This window comes from Nycticebus coucang, chromosome 6, assembly GCF_027406575.1.
Source record: "Nycticebus coucang isolate mNycCou1 chromosome 6, mNycCou1.pri, whole genome shotgun sequence".
In the NCBI taxonomy this organism is placed as follows: domain Eukaryota; kingdom Metazoa; phylum Chordata; class Mammalia; order Primates; family Lorisidae; genus Nycticebus; species Nycticebus coucang.
Genome location: NC_069785.1, coordinates 52,893,149 through 52,917,102, shown reverse-complemented (window position 1 = coordinate 52,917,102; position 23,954 = coordinate 52,893,149). Strand labels below are relative to the sequence as shown.

Genomic DNA, 23,954 nt, shown 5'->3' with positions numbered 1-23,954 from the left:
TAAGTTTTTGTCCAAAAGAATGAAATGATTCTAAACAAATAAATTTCAAATGAATTGTGAATATAAGACATAATTATCGTAAATCTGGGTCCCACAAAATTTATGTTTTTAAACCAAATATAATTAGAATGCTTAGAACCTCAATCAGATAAAAATACTAAAAGAAGACAATATTAAATTTTAAATGTCATTTCAATAAGTCACACAGTTCTCTGAGTATTAGTCATTCCAGTTAGGATTTTCCCAAGTAATTCAGTGAATCATTCGAAATAATATGAAACTTTCCTTTCATGTATACTTTAGATTTGGAGATAATGAAATACTCTGTATCTAAAGTTATGTAACAGTACGAATAGAAAGAAAGTTCCAGTCTAGCTACTTGGGAGGCTGAGGCAGGAGGACTGCTTGAGCCCAGAAGGTCAAGACCAGCCTAGGAAAAATAACAAAACTTTGACTCTTAAAAAAAAAAGAGAGAGAGAGAGGGAGAGAGGAAAAGAGGGAGGAAATTAATTTAACAAAAATAATTTTTTTTATGGTTGGGGATTCATTAAGGTATAAACAACCAGGTTACACTGATTGCATTTATTAGGTAAAGTCCCTCTTATAATTGTGTCCTGTCCGCAAGAGGTGTGCCACATATCAATGTGTTACACTACTATCATTTGTGCCCAATCTTTAAAGTTTTTTAAAGAGAACATGTCTATCAGTCTATCAAAGAGTACTATATTTATGTCTATAGTCATGTATAAGATAAAATCCAGCCTTCAAAAAACTTTTAGTCTGTTACTTTGAAGTTCTACCCCATGATAAACATTAGTAGGCTGAAAAAACACAATATATGTAACATGAACTGTTGTTCCATGTGTGTAAATTAAATTTGTTACATGTGTAACAAGTATTTTTTTAATAGTCTATGAAACTAAAAATCAGGTAGTTAAAACTGGGTATCTTTGGGAATGAGATTATAGAGAACTTTTATATTTTAACTATATTTTTCTATAGTATCTAAATTTTATAAATATGTACTGATTTTATAAGAAAAAAAAATTTTTAAAGATACAGAAAATTTAATTTACACACATAGAACAACAGTTTATGTTATATATATTGTGTTTCTTCATCTTACTATTGTTTATCATGAGATAGAACTTCAAAGTCACAGATTAAAATGCTTTGAAGGCTGGATTTTATCTTATACATGACTATAGAGATAAATACATTAGTCTCTGACTGACTGATAGACATGTTCTCATTAAAAAACTTAAAAGATTGAAGCTCAGTACCTGTAGCTCAGCAGCTAGGGCATCAGCCACATACACGGGAGCTGGCAGGTTTGAATCCAGCCCAGGCCCGTCAAACAACAATGACAACTACAACCCAAAAAACAAACAGACAAACAAAAAAAGCCAGGCATTGTGGCAGGTGCCTGTAGTCCCAGCTACTTGGGAGGCTTGAGGCAAGAGAATCGCTTAAGCTCAAGAGCTTGAGGTTGCTGTGAGCTGTGACATCACAGCACTCTACTGAGGGTGACAAAGTGAGACTCGGTCTCAAAAAAATAGAGTCTATAGATTAAAAAAAAAGGGTGGCACCTATGGCTCAGTGGGTAGGACGCTGGCCCCATATACTGAGGGTGGTAGGTTTGAACCCAGCCCCAGCCAAACTGCAACAAAAGATAGCCGGGCATTGTGGCGGGTGCCTATAGTCCCAGCTACTCAGGAGGATGAGGTAAGAGAATTGCCTAAGCCCAAGAGTTTGAGGTTGCTGTGAGCTATGATACCACAGCACTCTATCGAAGGCAATAAAGTGAAATTCTGTCTCAAAAAAAAAAAAACAAAAAAAAACCGAAAGATTAGGCAAAAATTATAGTAGTGTAACACGAATGATATGTGGAGGTTAAAAAATTTTACAGATATTCATTCATATTCTGCGTTCATGGTTCAGGCAGCTTTCATTTTTTTAAATGTTCAAATATAGTAAATACATTTATACAACTAAATGAGAATAGATAATTTAAGAGATTGCTTTCAATTATTTTGGTAGCGCAGTACCTAATACAGTGTTAAACACTGAATGTTTAATAAAAGCTTAATAACTAAGTCAAGTAATTTTATTAAAATTCTCTAAAGCTTAACAAACAGATTTTATGGAAGAATTAATCACATGAATGAAATACAAATGAGAGAAAATTTAAAACTTTAAAATAAAAAGCAGAGAATATTTGGCTTTAGTTTAAATAATACTTTCAGAAGTTTTTCCAGATCACCAACTAACTTCAACCTAAATCAGGTTTCATATTACAGTCTCTCACTGTAAAATTTATTTTCTCTTCATAACACAATTTATAATTTTGTGTGTATTTATGTTAAAGCTTAATGTCTCCTCCCCGGACTAGAAGTTCCCTTAAAGAAGGAACTTTCTCCAGTTTTTAACTGTTGTACTCCCTAGCACCTAGCATAGTATATATCCAGATAAGAGGCCTAAAAAATTTGCTGAATGAATAACTTGAATTAACATTCCAGAAAGTATTTACCTAATGAAATCTAATAGTGATAAGTTTATGGAAAATTCCAGCTGAATAGAATTATCTATCATACGATAATTTAAAAAACCAGAAAGATTCTCTTCTGTAAAAGATTTTTCCATCTGCACACTATATTGAAACTTTTTGGTGCTTTCTGCTTCCATTACAGGTAAACAGCATCCAGGTTGCTCAGTGATCTGTAAATAAAAGTAATAAATGTATTGAAGAAGGGATTGATACAGACTGCTACGTGAATACCAATTTTCTATTTAAGTGGTACAAAAGCATCCTAATGTAGGAAGTTAATAACAAACTATATTATGAAGATGACTGACAACTCACTTGACAAAAATTCATTCACTAGCATAGATAATTAAGAAATAATAGTATATAATTCAAAATTAAGTTAATAAATGGTATCACCTTTAAAACTTCTATACAAAAATTCTACATAATTATTTTTTAAAGAATTATTAAATTCTAGTCTAGTTGTTCTCAGTCCTGGCTGGCACCAGATTTTTAAAGCTAGGGTTTTTTTTAAATAATAAAACAAAGATATACAGTTTGTCTTCCATTCTCACTCACCACTCTTTACTTAGGCTCTGGTGATAGAGTTCAGGCAACTGGGCTGGGTTTTGTTTTGTTTTTCTATGTTCCAGAGGTGATTTTAATGCACATCTAGCATCAGGAATTTTTACCCTGATCATTCGGTACATTCTAGCTCATATAAGAGATGGGGTCAGCTTTGTGGAAGATAAATATACTGGTCAAATCTCATAGCTTCACCAAGGACATCCACACGATAATGCAATTAAACCTGTTTTCCGAAATCACAATGGAAGGGAAAGAACTAATGCTTGAGTTCTTTTCAGTATAGAAAAATCAATCAGTGAGAGAAAAAAGGAGGCAATATACAATTTATCCGTTAATATCCTTACTCCTTCATAGACCACTTTCTTAAATATTTTGAGAATTTCATTTTAGTGTTTATGACAAAAGACAGTTAAAAAGTACAGTAAAAAAGAACACAAAATACACAGTGAAAATAACATAGTAACACCATGTGCCATGAATTGTTGTAAATATTTAACAGACATTAACTAATCCTCACAGAAAACTAATATTCTCATTTTAAACATGAAGAAACTGAGGCACAAAGCAATTAAGTAACTTGACGAAGTAATGTAGCTAATGAGCTGTAGAAACAAGATTTAAAGCCAAGTAGTCTGAGATAAGAACCTACCTTCTATTGAAACTCACTTTGTATCTATGGACTTCCCGCAGAGGGAAAGGGAGAGAGGAAGAAGGAGAGGGGTGTGTATGTGTGTGTGTACACACACACACACACACATATATATATATATATGTTTTTTTTTTTAAAGAAACTGTGTCTCTCTGTCACCCAGGCTAGCTGGACTTACAGGCATGTGCCAACATGCCTGGTTTCTTTTCTTTCTTTTTTCTTTTGTAGAGATGGGGTTGTACCATGTTGCCCAGGCTGGTTTCAAACTCCTGGCCTCAAACAATCCTCCCACCTTAGCCTCAAAAAGTGCTGGAATTATACGAATGACCCCACCATGCCCAGCCCCAGTACAATCTTGATTACACTCTCCTTCTTTGTCTGTTTTGAATAATTCATCTCTATTCAAAATAATTAAAAAATTGTCATAGCTTTTACCTGTTTCTGTTAAAGAAGTAAGAAGGATGGGGAAGAAATTTATAAGCCATTCAAAGAGCCAACAGTAGGAACACTTAATAAGCATTGCTTTTTAAGGCAGAAATGATGAATGCCATCTAGGTATCATTGTCTTACCTTGAAATTTTCTGTAGGAAAAATTTCTAAGGTAGCACTTTTCAATTCCAAGCCACTCTTATTAGTGACTGACCAGATCACCAATAAGCAATCATCTTTCCATATTTTATAAGAAGACACTGATACAGTTTCATTATTACAGACTTCTGTAAGATTTGAATGCATGTATTCAGTAGTTTCTTCCAACAAAGAAGAAGCTAAAGAGACTTCCTTGGCAACTGAGGCTGCAGTAGACTGAGGAGGGTGAAAAATTTCCATGTTGTTATCATCAAACAAGGAAGGCATTGACAGGCTACAATTTGAGAGTTTCTCAGCCAAGGGTAGTTCGGTGAGTGATTCAGAATCCAAAAGTTCTGAATTGAGAGAAACTGTTTTTATTTCTTTATCTCCTCTATCCTGTAAAGTGTTCAAATAATAATGTCCTTCATTTGCCACATTTGACAAAGAACTAAAGGAAGAGCAGGATATATTATGAATACTGGTTGTTTCTCCACTTTTGGTTTCCTTGACTTTCGATTTCTTTCTGAACTTGTGAGAAGCAGTATCTGCTTTTCCCAGCTGCAAAAATAAAACAATGATAATATAAAAAGAAATCATGCTACCAGCCTTGAGTTTTAAACATTCTTCTATAATTTCAAACGAGCAATTTAACTTGCTACAGTTCTATCTATAACACATTGATTAACACACAGTCAGAGATGAATAAAACGTTAAGCCCTAAAATTCTGACAGCTACATAACTCTGAACTATTAGCTAAATCTTATTTCTCATAAAGTCACATGGAATTGGGAAAAGAAATAAGGTCAAAAAGTCAGTCAAGAACAATTCTAAAAACTTGTTGAATTTCAGAATGCTAGATTACAGAACTGAACAAATTAAAAATAGTGAGAAATCTAGTCATTTTTTGCGTTTTCAAAATTTTCCTACAGAAGCTAAGTTATTCTTGAATATAGGAATAACTCAAACTCTGTTTTAGTAATCTATAACAATTGTGATTTCATGGCGTGTGAGTTAATTAAGGAGGGAAGAAAAACTAGTTTTACCTCAAGAACCAACTAGTAGTGGCTAATTGGAACACTCAGCAGGAAAGAATTCTATAACTGGATAATGATGTTTGCCATAGACTTAGAGGAGACAGGAACAGCAAATTTGCCATCCTTGTTCTAAACCTTCTGAATAGTGGTCTGTGAGTCTACGTGAAGAGCGCTGATTCAAGTATTCCTTTGTTTCATAAAGTTCTATCTAGAATCAGCACAGGAAACTGGCACTATCCTAAGTCTACCTCTTCATCTCTCTGAGGATGTCACACGTGATCCTAGTTAACTTGAAATCTAGTTCCCTTTTCATACATTCTCTATTCTCCTCAAGCCCCAACACTGTTTTCCAACTTTTTCTTTTTCTTTTTTTTTTTGATACAGAGTCTCAAGCAGTCACCCTGGAGTAGAGTGCCGCAGCATCATAGCTCACAGCAACCTCAAACTGCTGGGCCCAAGCAATTCTCTTGCCTCAGTCTCCCAAGTAGCTGGGACTACAGGCACCTGCCACAATGCCTGGCCACTGTTGTTGTTGTTGCAGTTGTCATTGTTGTTCTAGCTGGCCCAGGCCGGGTTTGAACCCACCAGCTTTGGTGTATATGGCTGGCGCCCTTCCCACTGAGCTACGGGCACTGCCTGTTTTCCAACTCTTAACAAATAAGTTTGTCTCTCATGTCCCAATTCAGAAGTCATCAAACAAGAACATTCTTTTGACATAAAAACAAAAGGGGAAAGTGGGACTTGACTAAGATGTACATTAGACTGCTTGATATTATCTTTCAGGTCACTCATGTTCTCTTCCTTTTTATTTATTTACTTTTTTGTCTTTTCTATGTTCCATTTTGGATAGTTTCTATTATTTTATCTTCAAGTTTAACGATCTTTTCTTCTGTAGTCAATCTGCTGTCAATCAGACTGACACAACTACACAGATCAAAAGACACTGTAGTGACATTTTTGTTAAAATACTTAAAGAAAAGAAACAGGCAGCCTGGCATAGCATACCAAGAGGAAATGTCTTTTAAAAATGAAGATGACTCACACCTAGCACTCTGGGAGGCAGAGGTCAGGTAGATTGCCTGAGCTCACAGGTTCAGGATCAGCCTGAGCAAGAGCAAGACCTCATTTCTAAAATAGCCAGGTACTGTGGCAGGCGCTTCATTTTATTAAATAAAAATGAAGATGAGAGGCTAGGCATGGTGGCTCACGCCTATAATCCTAGCACTCTAGGAGGTAGAGGTGGGTGGATCACCTGAGCTCACAAGTTCGAGGCCAGCCCAATCAAGAGTAAGACTCCACCTCTACTAAAAACAGAAAAACCGAGCCAGGCGTTGTGGCAGACGTCTGTAGTCCCAGCTACTCAGGAGGCTGAAGCAAAAGGACTGCTTGAGGCCAAGAGTTTGAGGTTGCTGTGAGCTATGATGCCATAGCACTCTATCCAGGGCAACAGAGTGAGATGCTGTCTCAAAAAACAATGATAAAATTATTAGAAAATGAAAACAAAAATGAAGATGAAATGAAAAGCCAAAAAAAAAAAAAAAAACCTTGACCCCCTACAGTGAACTATGTAAAAAAAATACTCAAAATGGATCAAAGATCTAAAAGTAAAAGATAGTTAAAATGAAATACATCAACATAGCATTTATCTATGTAACTGAGACCTAAACATCAGAGAAATCACAGGGAATAGGATTGCTGCAGAAAAGCAGCCATTCAAAAAGAGGCATGATACAGAAGGAGGGTACTCAGTCAATCCCAAACCTGTCTGGCTTGCCTTTGTGTGAGGAAAAGTGGGGGCTGAGAGGATACATGCTAATTTTATGTCTTCATTAGCTTCTCCTTCTGCATGATGCCAGGTGATAGCTGGGTGAGGTGAAGTATAAGGGGTAACGCTAAAAGGATTTAACATTATAAATTTAAATAGAACAAATACTAATTACATTTCTAATTTCGAGCTCACCACACAAAATCTGATATTAATTTGCCACCCTGAATTTTCTCCTGAGGAAAAAAAATCTAAAAGCAAGCCATGCACTTGTTAAGTAGAAGGGAATGCTTCTGTACCAGCAATGAGGTTCACAAATCAGCGCTCCACAAGCCTGGATATCATCCAACTTTGGGGTGTTCTTAGCAGAGCATACCCTGGGTACCCTCTCACCCATCACAGCCTACCAGAACAACTCAAAAATCCAGGGTCAGTCATTCTGCTGCTGAACTGCAAATGTCAACTGAGACATCAAAATTAGTTAATTATTAATACGTTTAAATTAAATTTGTTTTTTCTTATTAAGAGAGAATATTAAGCCTGACAGAAATGGGATCTAGACTGGTGAGTCTAAAAAAGAAATACAGATAAAGAAAATGTAGCATGGTATACCGTCTGGTATACTACTAGTGACAGGAATTAAGGGAAAATTCCACCAAGGGAGGAGGAGGATGAAAGAACTAGGATGTCATTTTAATCACAACTTTGTACTAGTGGATTCACTAGCCCACCAAAAGGAGAGTTCCATGGTATTCCCAGATGCTCAAAAACAGTACCTGTCCTTCACCCAACTATTCATTCTTTTACTATAAAAGTAACAAATCAGGGGAGGGAGGAGGTTTGATGGAAGGAGGGTAAATCCTGGGGCCATTCCTATGATTCATATTGCAAAGGTATAGATCAAATCTATTAAGTATAGGGCAATGTCTTAACACAATTAACTAAATGAGGAGAAGGCTATATTAACTAGTTTGATGTAAGCATTCCTAATTGTATATAAAATCAGCACACTGTACCCCATAAAGGCATCAATGTATACATGATCTATGTGTTTATGACTTAAAAAAAAAAAAGATCAACATTAAAAGTTTGAAAATCATCATCATCCTAATATCTGAATATAATTATTTTTGTATAATTTATTTCAGTCATAGTTATAGATAAGGCATAAATAAAAATTTATGCTCTAAATTTTTTAAGTATGTAAATATTTTTCCTTTTATAATTCAATATTGATCATTATTAGAGCTAAATAAAAGTCTGAGAGACTATAATTTATGTCACTGTTCTCTTACAGTTAGACATCTAAATTGATTCCTAATTTTCACCATAAAAATACCATCTTGCGATGTACTTTTTCCACAGATACACTCATACTGTTTAACTAGTTAGCCACCTTCCCTTTGAGAACTGTCCCATCCACCTACAGGGCTGAGAGTACCTGTGATCATATTTATAACTTTATCTGGACCCTGACCCTTTATCCTACTTGACTGGAGTGAAGAGAACATCTAATTCAAGTAGAGCCAATTGAATTTTCTCTTTCAGGAACATAAAGATTTTTGTCACTGGTAGCTCTAGAGCTGGGAGATGACAGCAAATGAAAGGTAGGGAAGCTATTTCTCACCAGGTATATAGAGGACAGCCAGAAGCCTTTATAGAGTCTATTTTTTGTACAACCAGGGGACACAGGTTCTTAGAAGAATATAATTGATTACTTACCAAACTGATTGTATTGTCTGATCCTAGCCCAACAAACAGTGATGATGCCAGCAGCTGCTTTTCTTTCTCCTCTTTAGATTGGGTAAGGACTTGAGCTTGATCCTTTTTTGTTATAGCTTGATCTACATTCTCCATTATTATACTCTCTTGAGGAATAGGTGGAGTTTCACTTTCATCACCAGTTTTGCTTTCTTTCTTGGGAAGATAGCCCTCTTTTCCCCATAATTTCTTTATACCTTCCATCTTCAAGCTATTGGTCCTAAGGAGATTGATAATGAAATCAAGTCCATTGAAACAATAGCCAAATAGTTAACTTTCTTGGGGCATACTTAATAACCTAATAGTAAATGGTAGAAGGAAAACTTGAATGTTAATAAAGAATGCCCTATAAGTAGTTCATTTCTCCTCCATGATTTTTACTGCTAAGTATCCCTTTATAAATACTTTATTTCCCCTTTTCTTTCAGGTACCAAAAGAGTTTCTTAATAAGTTTTAAAATGAAAAAACAAAAAATTATCCAGCAAATCTCTTAGAAGAAAACTGGCTGTCTCTGCTGCAAGCAGATCCAAAAGTGGTCATAGGAACCACTACCATGACCCCTACCATTTCCCAAATACTCAAAAGTAGCACCTCTAGGGGATTCATGAATACTCACAGTAGGATTACAGTGTCTATGTACCCTCTTTAACCAACACATTTCCATCGATTATTTACAAAAAAAAAAAGAACAAGTCCCTAAATTTTACTAATAAGTGATCTAAATATTAGTTCAACAACAACAACAAAAAAGGCATGTGTGGTGGACTCTGGGCTGCCTCATCCATGAATAACTGTTGCCCAGTTGTTGGGAATGCTGTGAACTCTCAGCCCCTTCAGGGATTGCCTCAGCTGCCTCAACTTCACCCAAGAGTACATGCCTTCCAGGCACCCTACATCCAATGACTGAGGAGCTGAAGTATAAAGTCCCAGCCACCCATCTTGGTCCAACTTGAGGCCACTCTGAAGGGTCATTCTAGTTCCAGAGCCCCCCCCCCCCGGAGTCAGCAGGGGTTGTCACTGACAATGAACTGCATCTTAACTTCTTCTGCCCAAACCTGCTTCTTTCCCCTTCTTTTCACAGATGTTCAATCCAAGAGCACTCACTGTCCTATATACTAAATGCCACTGCAGTACTGTCCAGAGAACCCAAACCGCAGCAACAGGCAAAAGAGGAGAAGGGATGCAAAAGGAGCCTCAAGCTACTTTAAAGATTTTTCTCACTTCATCTGCATAACTTCCTATTACGAACATAAACTTTCTGTCATGCACTAGATATAGACAGTCTAAAAAGTGGGAAAATGCATAAGAAGGCAACATAAGGCCATTTCATACACAAAATATGCCTCTCAGTGATATGAAACATACTGTAAAAAGAATTTTTTTAAACATGAGGCAGACAGCCCTCAGAATGGGAGAAAATATTTGCAGGTTATACTTCTGATAAAGGTCTAATAACCGGAATCCACAGAGAACTCAAACGTATTAGCAAGAAAAGAACACGTGATCCCATCTCAGGGTGGGAAAGGGACTTGAAGAGAAACTTCTCTAAAGAAGACAGATGCACAATCTACAGACACATGAAAAAAAGCTCATCATCCTTAATCATCAGAGAAATGCAAATCAAAACTACTTTGATCACCTAACCCCAGTAAGAGTAGCCCACATCACAAAATCCCAAAACCAGAGATGTTGGCGTGCATGTGGAGAAAAGGGCACATTTCTACACTGCTCGTGAGAATGCACACTAATACGTTCCTTCTGGAAGGATGTTTGGAAAATACTTAGAGACCTAAAAATAGACCTGCCATTCGATCCTATAATTCCTTTACTAGGTTTATACCCAGAAGACCAAACATCACAATATAACAAAGACATCTGTACCAGAATGTTTATTGCAGCCCAATTCATAATTGCTAAGTCATGGAAGAAGCCCAAGTGCCCATCGACCCACGAATGGACTAGCAAACTGTGATACATGTATACCATGGAATATTATGCAGCCTTAAATAAAGATGGAGACTTTACCTCTTTCATGTTTACATGAATGGAGCTGGAATATATTCTTCTTAGCAAAGTATCTCAGGAATGGAAGAAAAAGTATCCAATGTACTCAGCCCTACTATGAAGCTAAATTATAGCTTTCACATGAAGGCTATAACCCAACTATAGCACAAGAATATGAGAAAAGGGCCAAGGAAGGGGAAGGGAGGGGGAAGGTTAGGGTGAAGGGAGGGTAAGGGGTGGGGCCACACCTACGGTACATCTTAGAATGGGTACAGGCGAAACTTACTAAAGGCAGAATACAAATGTCTACATACAATAACTAAGAAAATGCCATGAAGGCTACGTTGAACAGTTTGATGAAAATATTTCAGATTGTATATGAAATCAGCACATTGTACCCCTTGATTGCACTAATGTACACAGCTATGATTTAACAATTAAAAATAAATAAATAAATAAACATGAGTCATTCTTGCCTGGATTTTGACAACACTATAATACATAATTTTACATTGTATGACTCTGCATTATTTTCTAATCAGATCATTCTAACACATATGAAAATTCTGATCAAATAACCTTTAAAAAGATTAGCTCTAGAAATTCCCATTTGAGGCAGGGTGCTGACAGGTGAGAAATTCTAAATTGGACTTATTACTTTATTCTCAGCTTACCAAAAACTATAGAAGAGCAATCATTTCCCCTCTAAAGCTGATCCATGTTGCCAATTACCTCATCCTCACTTGACATAATGTGTACACTGTGGTCCTCTTTGGAAAGAAATTTTAAATTCACCCCTCATGTTCCACTTCACAATAATACAGCATATATAATTCCTTAGCAGTTTTGCTAAATGCGATTTCTCTGAGGGCAGTACACGTATACGTTCAGGATTTACAAGGCCCTATCACATCCTTCAGATTCTAAGTCAGTAGTAAGGTAACAGAAGCTATCACCTGTTGCGCAGCTAACAGTGACTGTGTAAGTTCCTCCCTGGGTTTGGAGGGTTTCTGTTTCTTTTCCTCGCCCCTTTGTTCCCTGCTTGGGGTCCTTAATTGCTGTTACCTTCACTATCATATGCCCACAAACTGTATCTGCTCCCCATGTTTGGAGCATACTAAAATTAAATATCTGGAGGGGAAAGTACCAAGGATGTTAACAAAGCAAGGAAAAAAAGGGTAAGAAAGAGAATCTCAACTTACGCCATTTCATTCAGCATGTCATGCATTCATTCTACACTCCCCACAGTCTATTTATGTCATTTTCTCACAAATACTTTTTATAACCATGTCATTAAATGACTGGCAAATATAATCATGAACATAAAATAAGGTAATTGACTTCTTCATGAATATACAGGAACTCAAAATTCAAATGTCACCCTTCAAAGTTGTCACCTTTCATCGCTTCTCGGCCTTTTAGCTAAAATCGAGTACAAAGTTGTCACCTTTGAGGTTTTATTACATTTATTCCAATAATGTTGCCATTACTTAAAATATTTTGAATTCTTTTAGCTAAAGTTACTTCACAAACAAGAAAGCCATTTTCATTACTTTACTTTTATATCAGTATGCTGACTAAAATTATTCAGACTAATCACTAAATTTTATTTGGTAAACTCGGCTTTTAGATAATGATGATAATGACAATTATTACTAATAATAGCAACTACCATTTGTCAATCAGTTACTGTATACTAGTTGTACTATGCACTTCACATACATTATCTCATTTTTTTAACTTGTTTCTAAAAATAACTTAATTATATTTCCTAAATAAAAAATCTACCTTAAAATGATAAACTACAGCTCCAAAGAAAACATGTAAATAATCACCAATTTTCAAGGTGGGTGGAAGGAAACTCTGAAAGCACTTTGAGCAAAATATACAGCTTTCTCAGGTGAGTATAGATCTTCCTAAACCTATAACTTATAATGTTTTTTTGGACTTTACAATAGTGTGAAAGCAATACACATGCAGCAGAAACCATACTTTGAAAATTTTTTTTAAGAGACAGGGTCTTGCTCTGTTGCCCAGGCTGGAGTATCCTGCCTCAATCTCCTGAGTAGCTAGGATTATAGACATGCGCCACCATGCCCAGCTAATTTTTAAATCTTTTTAGAGATGGGGTTTCATCATGTTGCCCAGGCTAGTCTTGAACACCTAGCCTCAAGCAATCCTCCTGGTTCAGCCTCCACCTCCCCAATAGCTGGGATAACATGCATGAGCCACCACACCTAGCTCATATTTTCAATTTTTATCTTTTCCCAGGCTAGTAATATATATGTGATACGATACTCTCTTGCAATGCTGGTCTAAGCACATTTAAGGTAAACTAGATTAACTATGATGTCCAGTAGATTAGGTATTAAATACATTTAAATACATAAATACAGAAATGTATTAAATACATTTCTGACAAGATATTTTCAATTTACAATGCATTTTTCAGGACATAACCCCATTGTAAGTCGAGGAGCATTTGCATACACCTTCTTCAGAAGACTCTACAGCTTCTTCAGGTGAAATCAATAACCTTATTTTATGTTCATCTCTATATCTGTTAATCTCCCAATGAGATGGTTATAAGCAGTATTTCTTAGAAGAATGAAGAATGTAAAATGATACGCTGAATACTTACCTGAGTATGTAAGTTCTGATACATTTCTTGAAATATATGTATGTGTGTATATATGTATATATAGTATATATATTTATACTTATATATACACAAATATATACATTTTTGACATATGTTTGTGTATGTATAAACATATATATATACACGTATATATACACACACATATATTTCAAGAAGTGTATCAGAACTTACATACTCAGGTAAGTATTCATCATTCATACACACACACACAAATATAAAAAACATATTACATGCATTACTACATGTCATGCTTGCATACACCTTATACTGTCTTGGAAGACAGGTAAAGTCTAAAAGTATAAGAACATGCTGCACAATACGAATACCTTGAGAGCAATAAATAGAAACAACAGAAATAGCCCATATAAAATTTAGCTTTTATACAGGTGAAACTTAATAAATGCAGAATATAAATGTCTGAACACAATAACTAAGAAAATGCCATGAAGGCTATGTTAACCAGTTCAATGAAAATATTTCAAATTGTATATAAAATCAGCACATTGTACCCCATGATTGCATTAATGTACACAGCTATGATTTAATAAAAAAAAATTAGCTTTTAGCAGCCCTGTTAAGCTATTATACTAAAACGCACTATCACAAATATGCTTCTCCCTTGGAAAATTATTTGAAGATGACTGAAAGAATAAACTTTTTGGAAGTCATCCTAAAATAAGCAAATAATGATCATGATGACACAAAGTAGAAGCAGAAGGCAAATGGCATACTAAAAGACATTTAAATACTCCCATAGTCTCAATTTTAATAAAAAGAACTTACTCTTTCAGCCCTGTTTCAGCACTATTCCCAGATATATCCGAACCAAGAGAAATGGCAGCAGGAGACTGTCTTCCCGTGAAGCCAGATGAAGAAAAGGAAAGTCCATATGGTTCAAAATTGAGAACTAGAAGTTTTAAAACAATACAGAGGTTTACATTTAAAACAAAGCAAAAAAAGCATAATTTTCAAAGCTACCATTCACTACTAAAATAATTCAAGCTTGGAATCCAGTGACAATTTTCAAACTGAAAAAACTTTGGGGATGATTTAATCTAAGTTATAATGATAAATCAGCTACTATTCAGTTAATTTTTTTCTTTTTTTGAGACAGAGTCTCACGATGTCAGCCCTTAGTAGAGTGTTGTGGCATCATAGTGCACAGCAACCTCAAATTCTTGGGCTCAAATGATCCTCTTGTCTCAGCCTCCCCAGTAGCTGAGACTACAGGTCCCCACCACAACAACCTGGCTAATTTTTACAAAGGGGTCTCACTCTTACTCAGGCTGGTCTCAAATTCCTGACCTCAAGCAATCCACCTGTCTCAGCCTCCCAGAGTGCTCGGATTATAGGCATGAGCCACCGTGCCTGGCCCCACTAAGTGAATGTTCACTGTAAGTCTTCATACCACTTGGTGATCAAAGACAAATTGTTCTTCATTTTTTTCTTTTTACTTCCCTTAGACACTAAAGAACAATTCAATTAGGAAAGATACCTGATGAACCAGGTCTCCTGGAAAGTTGCTGCTCTCATGCAAAAATGTTTAATGAGTTTCACATATACCCTTGTGTGGAATGTAAACGTCCTAGCACAATAACTAACAAAATGCCAGGAAGGCTATGTTAACCAGTGTGATGAAAATCTGTCAAACGGTCTATGAAACTAGTGTATGGTGCCCCATGATCACATTAATGTACACAGCTATGATTTAATAAAAAAATAAAAATAAATTAAAAATAAAAAAATGTTTAATGAGCTATGATTAAATAGATAACCATGTTTTGCCAAAGAAAATTCTCCTAGGCACATTGTTGCCTAGGAGATAATGAAACCCTCAATGTGAAACCTCTCTTAATAACAAATAACAAACGTATACTCAAGTTCTGAGTCCTTTAAATTTGCATAATCTAAATGAATGCAGTAAGAGCCATGAAAATTCATAGCTACTGTGATAAAGCAAATGCCACTATCCTTTCTTACTTTCCTTCTCAGTAACAGAACCCTCAATTCCTAGGTACATAACCACCCAGGAAGGAGACATTTCCAAAGTCCTCTGCCATATGACTGAGTTCTGGCCATAAAATTAGGTATACATTTTGTATGCAGCTTCTGGGAGAAGTCCTCCTGCAAGAGAAAATAATCTTTCTTCACCCCCTTCATCTTTCCTGATGGCTGGATTGCAGTATGATTGCTGGAATACAAGAAGCCATGTTGGATCATGAAGTAAATCACCAAAGATGCTAGAAAACCAAGATAGGTGGAGCCTAGATTTATATACTCAAGAATCCATCATTAACTCTAGGATACTTCTGGATTTCTTTATTGGGAAGGAGCAATAACTGTCTATGTTGTACAAGGCCCCACTTTGTTTATTTTTTGATATGTTAATTCGCTAAAACTAACCCTACCTGGCAAATTTATCTTTCTGGACCATCTAGATTATAACTAAAAGGACATTCTCAAATCACAAAAAGTATCTTAGAAAATACAAATGTTAACTTCTGTAATTATTCTCATTTTACAAAGGAGGAAATTGGCAGAAGTGTGTCAAGAACTTACTCAGATTACAAAAACAGTAAATGAAAGAGCCAAATATGCACTCAGACACTCTAACTCCAAAGCTGTATTCTGAACTATTATAGTACTGCCTTCTCCAAAGGAAATGGCCCTTAATCCAAAGAATACTAAATATTAATGTCTGTTGATTAGCTAAATCAATGGTACAGAAAGAAATCAATGTGCAAAAAGAAAAATAGTAACTAATTTATTAGTTAATCATCAGGAGAATTGAGTTCTAGACATAGATCTGGTGCTAAATAGGTATGTGAACTAGACCTTAATTTCTTCATCTGTAAGACAGGGAGATCAAACTACATCAACAGTTTCTAAATGATTATCTGATAACCAGTATCAAGCTCACTTCATTGCATCTCCTAAGGATCTTTGTATACAGATAACCAAGAGATTCACATACAGAAGGGTAAGAGCTCAAAAACCTGGCTCATTTTTTAAAAACTCTTTGTGAGTCTCATTCATAATCATGTTTGGAAACCACCTGTTTCTCTTTATGGTCCTTTTCAGTTAGAATATCCTCTTTCCAAGCTTTTCAATCATCTAGCTTAACTTAATCACAGTCTATTCTATGTTGCTACAACAGAATACCACAGATTGGGTAGTTTATAATGGACAAAAATTTATTTAACTTATAGTTCTAGATGCTGGAAAGTCCAAGAGCATGGTGTTGGAATCTAGGGAGAGCCCTCATGCTACATCATCCAATGGTAAAGGCAGAAGGGCAAGCAAGAGCAAGAGAAGGCTTTTATAACAGCCCTCTCCCATGACAATGACATTAATCCGTCCATAACCTAATCATCTCTTGTGAGGCCTCAGCTCCCAACACTATTGCACTGGGGATTAAGCTTCTAATATATGAAATTTGGGATACACATTCAAACCATATCATTCTACCCTGGCCCCTAAAATTCATGTCCTCATAATGCAAAATACATTCATTTCATCTCCAAAGTCACAAAATTCTTAACTTATTCTAGCATCAATTCAAAAGTCCAAAGTTTCATCTGAATTAGACAAGGGTTAGACTCAAAGCATGATTCTTCCCAAGGCAAATTCCTCTCCAGCTGTGAGCCTGTGAAATCAACAAGTTATTCCAAACAACTGTAGGATAGATATAAAGTAAATAATCTCATTCCAAAAGGGAGAAATAAGTAAGAAGAGAGGGATAACTGGTCCAAGTAAGTCTAAAACCCAACAGGGAAATGAACATTAAGTCCTTAAGTTCCAGAATAAAGCACCTTGACTCCATGCTCTGCCTTCTGTGGACACTGGGGCAGGAGTTGGGGCCCTAAGCTTTCAGGCAGCCTTACCCCTATATGGCTTTACCGGGCTCAGTCCACCCAGTAGCTCTCATGGGTTAAGAGCTCTCTTGTTCCTGCAGCTCTCCTAGACTGATGCTGCAAGCTGGTAGCTCTATAGTTCTCACTCCCACAGCTCCCCTAGGCATTGCCCTAATGGGAACTCTCTCTGCTCAGCTTTTCCCTAGTCTCTCTGTAGTGGTTCCACCCCTGTCATAAGTCTCTGCCTGAGACCCTAGGCTATCCGTGACATCCTTTGAAATCTAGGTGAAAGAAGCTATGTCTCCATGGCTCTTGAATTCTGTGCACCTGCAAAATTATCACCATGTGTACACCACTAAGCTTTAGGGATTATATCTTCTACAGCAGCAGGTCAAGCCACATCTGGGCCTGCTTGAGCCATGGCTGAAGCATCTGAGGAGAACTACACTGCACCAAAATGTGGATGCAGAGACCCAAAAAGCAAGCCCATGGAGGGCACACCAGGCCCATTCTCTGAAACCATTCCGTCCTCCAACAGCTCTGGACATACGATGAGAGAGACATCTTGAAGATCTCTGAAATGTCTCTAAGGTTACTCTCCCACTGTCTTAGTGATGATCTCTTCAGTACTAAACTCCTTAGCAAGCAGGCAATTCGCTACATCCTTGGTTTGCTCTCTCAAACACACTTTTTCATTTTCTATATGGCCAGGATGAAAATTTTCAGTCTTTCCATCCCACTTCTCTTTTAATTATTAATATAAATTTCATCTCTAAGTCATTTTTTACCTTCTACCTTCTACCTACCGCACTTAAAAGTAGCCACACAGCTCCTTAAATATTTTGCACAGAAATTCCTTCCCCTAGATATTCTAGGGGATATCCTTAAATTCCATCTGCCATAAAGCCCTATAGCATGGACATAATTCAGCCAAGATTTCTGCCACTTCATAACCAGGACTGCCTTTCCCACCTGTAATCTCATCAGAATGTCCTATACTACCCACATTTCTACCAACATCCCAATCATATACACTTAAATAATCTCTAAGAAGTTTCAGACTTTCCCTATAGCTCTCCTCTTCTGAGCCCTTAATACTCTATTTATGGCAATCTAGAAATGCTCCTCCAAATTCTCCCAGGCTGTACCCATTACCCAGTTCCAACACTGCTTCTACATTTTCAGGCATTTGTAGCAACAGCACCACTTCTCCATATCAATTTCTGTCTTAGTCATTTTATATTGCTATATACTATAGACTGGGTAATTTATAATGAACAGCAATGTTTTTGGTTCATGATTCTGGAGGCTGAGAAGTCCAAGAGCATGGCACCAGCCTGGTGAGGGCCTTCAGACTACATCATTCCAGGGAGATGGACAAGAGAGCATATGAGTGAGACAGGGCTTACTTAACTTTTATAGCAACAATCTCCCGTGACAATAAACGGGAGATTGTTGTGATAACAACACTAATCTTTTGGGAGGGCAGACCCTTCGTGGCTTGACCACCTCTTAAATACAATCCCAATGACAATTAAATTTCACCATGAGTTTTGGAAGGGACATTTAAACCATAGCACCTACTATCCAATACTGGCCTCTTTTTAATAACATCTGTGACAGTGAATCATCCAGCTACTATATTAATACTTCTAATAACAGTGAAAAGCTCGAGAAATATTTCCTGTGAACAAATTATAAATAGAGTTTAAGCCAAACAAAAAGCACGAAGAAGTTCAAAATTAGAAGAAAAAAGTTTGAAAGAAGAAAGAAAACAGACAAGGAAAGGGATAATATTTGAAGAGCACACATAAAATTTCAATTCTGAGATAAAAGAATTAAGATTATCACCTAAGAAAGGCCTAGAAAGGTTCAAGGTTGAGAATAAAGCTCAAATCACATTATTTTCATTCTTCAGTAAAAACTTCCCAAGATCCATATAGAAATAAATGACTAAAATGGTCAAAGATATTGATAAGTTAAGTAGATGTGTAAGAGCTCATGTGTATATGATAACAAAAGGAAAAAAAAGGTGAACAGAAAAAAACAGGAGAAGGAAGAAAGATGACTGAACTGCAACTTAATGAATATGTAGATGGTAAACCAAATGAAGAATGAAAGCAATTCATACAAAAGAGAAAACCTGAGCTAGAGGCAGAGAGAGTTCTTAAAGTTGGAAGTTACTGAAGTAATCCATGTAAGACAGAATCAACTATCCTGGGCATAGGCGACTAATTCAATTATTTAACCTCTTTGTATCCTTCATTACTTGAGGGGCTTCAATTTTATGCACACTACCTATTATACCTTGGACTGCAATTATTTTATACCTTGACCATTTGACCATATGTCTCTAATCATTCTTTGCTGGTTTTTATTATTAATAATGATTTAATTTATTTAATTATTTGATTATTATTATTTAATTTTATTCTTAGAGAGACTAACAACCTGAACTTAATATGCCTTCTAAAAACCATATGTCAGTAGATAAAAGAGTACACTGCTATCTTCCCTTTCTATTTCTGGAGTTACCCAATGTTGGGGTGGCAATATATTTGAATAATAAATCATATTTCAATAGAATAATTTACAATGACTCCTAAACGATTTTCTTGGATGGGAAGTGGTAATAAGGTATGTTCCCCAATATGCCACCTATTTTTGCCAATTGTCTGTATTTTACAATATTTTCCTGAGGTTTATTCTTAGAAACTGGACATCTTTCTACCCAAGAGAGCTAAATATCACTTATTAAAATGGCATTTAACTACTACTCTCTACAAATGATTTATTAAAAACACAAATAAGATCAGTATCATAAATGATTAATAACTCTTTCCAAAGAAAATACTTGCTTTTTCCCTAATCTTTATTTGTTGTCTTAAAGCCCCAATTCTATAATTCTATTATTTCCCTTAAGTATTTATTAAGCACTTGCTATGTCCCGACATGGCCAATTTCATTTTTTTTAACCATTTAAACTTATGAAATTTCAATCTTGCTTTAGAGAACTTTTGAAAAACAGATTTGAGAGGAGAGAGGAAGAGTTTAGTTTGAGAGCTTAATCCCATGTATAATGATGTTTCTGTGGGAAAAAATGTACTTGGCAAAGGTCTGCATAAACTTGGGGAATTCCAGGGCTATCTATTATATTTGTGTCAGCCATTTAAACTATTTTAAGAAAGAAAACAGACAGTGCCAGGAAACAGTCTCCCCAGCCTACCTCCTCTTCTCTACCCAACCCCTCACTTTAGTAATGGCTACTGATGGCTTCCAGATATTTGAAAATAAGGATAATGGCAATTGGACCAGGTATCCCTCTGTGGAACTCCAGGAGATTTTTACTCCATGTCCTGGATGTCATAAGACCTTTATATGCAGTATAATCACAGGCTGGGCAATTGTAATTCAAAACTTTACTTTTTATCTTCCAACATAGTCTATCAATATGCAAGGAGTTAGTCCAGTTGCAGTGGCTCACACCTCTAATCCTCACCCTCTAGGAGGTCGACCCTGGAGGATCCCTGGAGGTCAGGAGATCAAGATCATCCTGAGCAAGAGTAAGAACCTATCTCTACAGGTGTTGTGGCAGGCACCTGTTATCCCAGATACTTGGGAGACTAAGGCAGAAGGATCACTTGAACCCAGGAGATTGAGGTTGCTCTGAGTTATGATGATGACACTGCACTCTAGCTGGGGTGACAGAGCAAGACTTTGTCTCAAAAAATACATATACATACATATGTATATATTAAGGAGTTAACAGAATAAACTGATTATACTTGGAAAGAGAACTGAATTTTCAAAGTTACTAGGTATCATTGTGCTAAATAACATATAAAAAAGCCTTGAAAGATAGGGATCATATTGAATCTGTAGATTACTTTGGGTTGTATGGATACTTTAGAAATATGAGTCTTCCAGCACATGAACACAGGATGTCTTTCTGTTTGTGTCTTGTTTTATTTCCTTTATCAATGCTTCATAGTATTCAATATTCTTTTTGGCATGCTATTGCAAATAGGGTTGTTCTCCTTTTCAAATAGTTTGATTAATTCATAGAAATGCAACTGATTTTTGTATGTTGGTTTCGTATCCTACAACTTTACTAAATTTGTTTATTAGTTCTAAGAGGTGTTTTTATGGAGTCTTTAGGTTTTCTATATATAGGCCATATTGTCGCAAAGAGGGATAATTTTACTTTTTTCTTTCTAATTTGGATGTCTTTTCTTTTTCTTGAGGAACTTCTCTATGACTTCCAGCACTATGTTGACTAGAAATGGGAAGAATGGGCATCCTTGCCTTGTTTCTCATCTTAGAGGAAAAGATTTCATTTTTTTATCATACAAAGTTATGATGTCAGCTGTGGGCTTTTCGGTATATGACGTTTATTATATTGTAGTATTTCCTTTTATTCCTAGTTTGTTGAGAGTTTTTAAGAGGAAATGGTGTGCAATATTTTGAAGTGTTTTTTTTTTTTTGTATCTATTGACTGAGTGGTGATTTTTCTCCTTTATTCTGTTATCGTGGTATATCACATTAATTCATTTGAATATCCTTGCAACCCCAGGATAAATCCCACTTGACTGTGGTATGTGACCTTTTTACTTTGTTGCTGGATTTGGTTTCCTAGCATTTTGTTGAGGATTTCTACATCTATATTCATTAGGATATTAGTGGTGTGCTTTGTCTGGCTTCGTATCACAGTAATGCTGATCTCATAAAATGAGTATGAAGTGTTCTTTCCTCTTCAATTTTTTGAAAAGTTTGAGAAAGATTGGCATTAATTCTTTACATATTTGGTAGAATTCACCAATGAAGAACCACAAAAGACCATGAACATCTCAGTCAATGTTGAAAAAGAACAAAGATAGAAGCATCACACTTCCTTATTTCAAAGCTACAATAATAAAAACAGTATGATACTAGCATAAAGACAGACATATAGACTAATGGAACAGAACAGAAAGCCCAAACATAAACCCAAATGTATGTGGTTAACTGATTTTCAACTACAATGCCAGGAATACACAATAGGGAAAGGATAGTCTCTCTAATAAATGCTGTTGCTAACACTAAATATTCACACACAAAAGAATAAAACTGGACTTTATCTTACACCATATACAAAAATCAACTCAAAATGGATTAAAAAATTAAATGTAAGACCAAAAAATGCAAAATGCCTCAAAGTAAACAGAAGAGAAAAGCTTCTGATATTGGTTTTCACAACGATTTCATGCACATGACACCAAACGCACAGGCAACAATAACAAAAACAAACAAGTAGAATACTTCAAACTAAAAATCTTTAGCCCAGCCAAGGGAACACTCAACAGAGTAAAAAAGCAACCTATGGCAAGGGAGAAAATATCTGCAAACCACATACCTGATAGGGGTTAATCTCCAAAATATGTTATTCCTATGACTCAATAGAAAAAAGAAAACCCTAATAACTTGATTAAAAAAACAAGCTAAGAACTTAAATAAACACTTGGCCGAAGAAGACATACAAATGGCCAACAGGTTTATGAAAAAATGTTCAAAATCACAAATTATCAAGAAAATGCAAATCAACACCACAATGAGTTATCACCTCACACCTGTCAGGATGGTCATTATCCAAAAAAGACAAAACAAGTGTTGGTAAGAACATGGAGAAACTAGAACCCTTGCCCACTGTTGGTGGCAAAATGGTGAAGCCATTATGACAAATAGTATAGTTTCCAAAAAAATTAAACTAGAACTATGTATGATCTAGCAAACCCACTTCTGGATTTTTTTTTTGTTTGTTTTGAGACGGAGTCTCACTTTGTCACCCTTGGTAGAGTGCCCTGGCCTCACAGTTCATAACAACCTCAAACTCTCGGGCTCAAGCAATTTGCTTGTGTCAGCCTCCCCAGTAGGTAGGACTACAGGCACCTGCCACAATGCCCAGCTATTTTTAGAGAAAAGGTCTCACTCTGGCTCAGACTTGTCTCGAACCTGTGAGCTCAGGCAATCCACCTGCCTCGGCCTCCCAGAGTTCTAAGATTATACATATGAGCCACTGCACCTAGCCCCTCTTCTGGATATTTTTCCAAAGGAATTAAAATCAGGATCTTGAAGAGATATTAGCACCCCTATATTCACTCCAGTATTATTCACAATAGCCAAGATGTGAAAACAACCTAAGTGTCTATCTAAGGATGAATGAATTAAGAAAATGTGATGTATACATACAACAGAATACTATTCAGCCTTGAAAAAGAAGAGAACTCTATAATCTACAACAACATGAATGAACCTTGAGGATACTATGCTAAGTGAAATAACCCAATCACAGAAAAAAAAAAAAATACAGCATAATTCTACTAGTGTGAGCTATCTAAAAAGTCAAATTCATAGAATCAAAGAGTGAAATGATTCCAAGGAGATAAAAGGACAAAGAGGCAGAAAGTTACCAATTAGTGGGCATAAAGTTTCAGTTAAGGAAGACAATGAATAAGCACTAAACATCTACTGCACAACATTGTATCTTTAGTCAACAATCATGT

At 36.0% G+C, this 23,954-nt stretch overlaps 1 protein-coding gene across 1 annotated transcript in view; it reads right to left on the bottom strand.

Moving 5' to 3' along the window:
- Window positions 1-23,954, bottom strand: part of AP4E1 (adaptor related protein complex 4 subunit epsilon 1) — a 90,290-nt gene that overhangs the window by 1,661 nt on the left and 64,675 nt on the right. The window contains exons 16-19 of the mRNA XM_053595046.1: window positions 14,345-14,468; window positions 8,857-9,115; window positions 4,335-4,892; window positions 2,531-2,718 (exon numbers count right to left, since the gene is read on the bottom strand). Of these exons, the coding sequence (XP_053451021.1) occupies window positions 2,531-2,718; window positions 4,335-4,892; window positions 8,857-9,115; window positions 14,345-14,468 (1,129 nt within the window). The remainder of the gene's footprint in view (window positions 1-2,530; window positions 2,719-4,334; window positions 4,893-8,856; window positions 9,116-14,344; window positions 14,469-23,954) is intronic.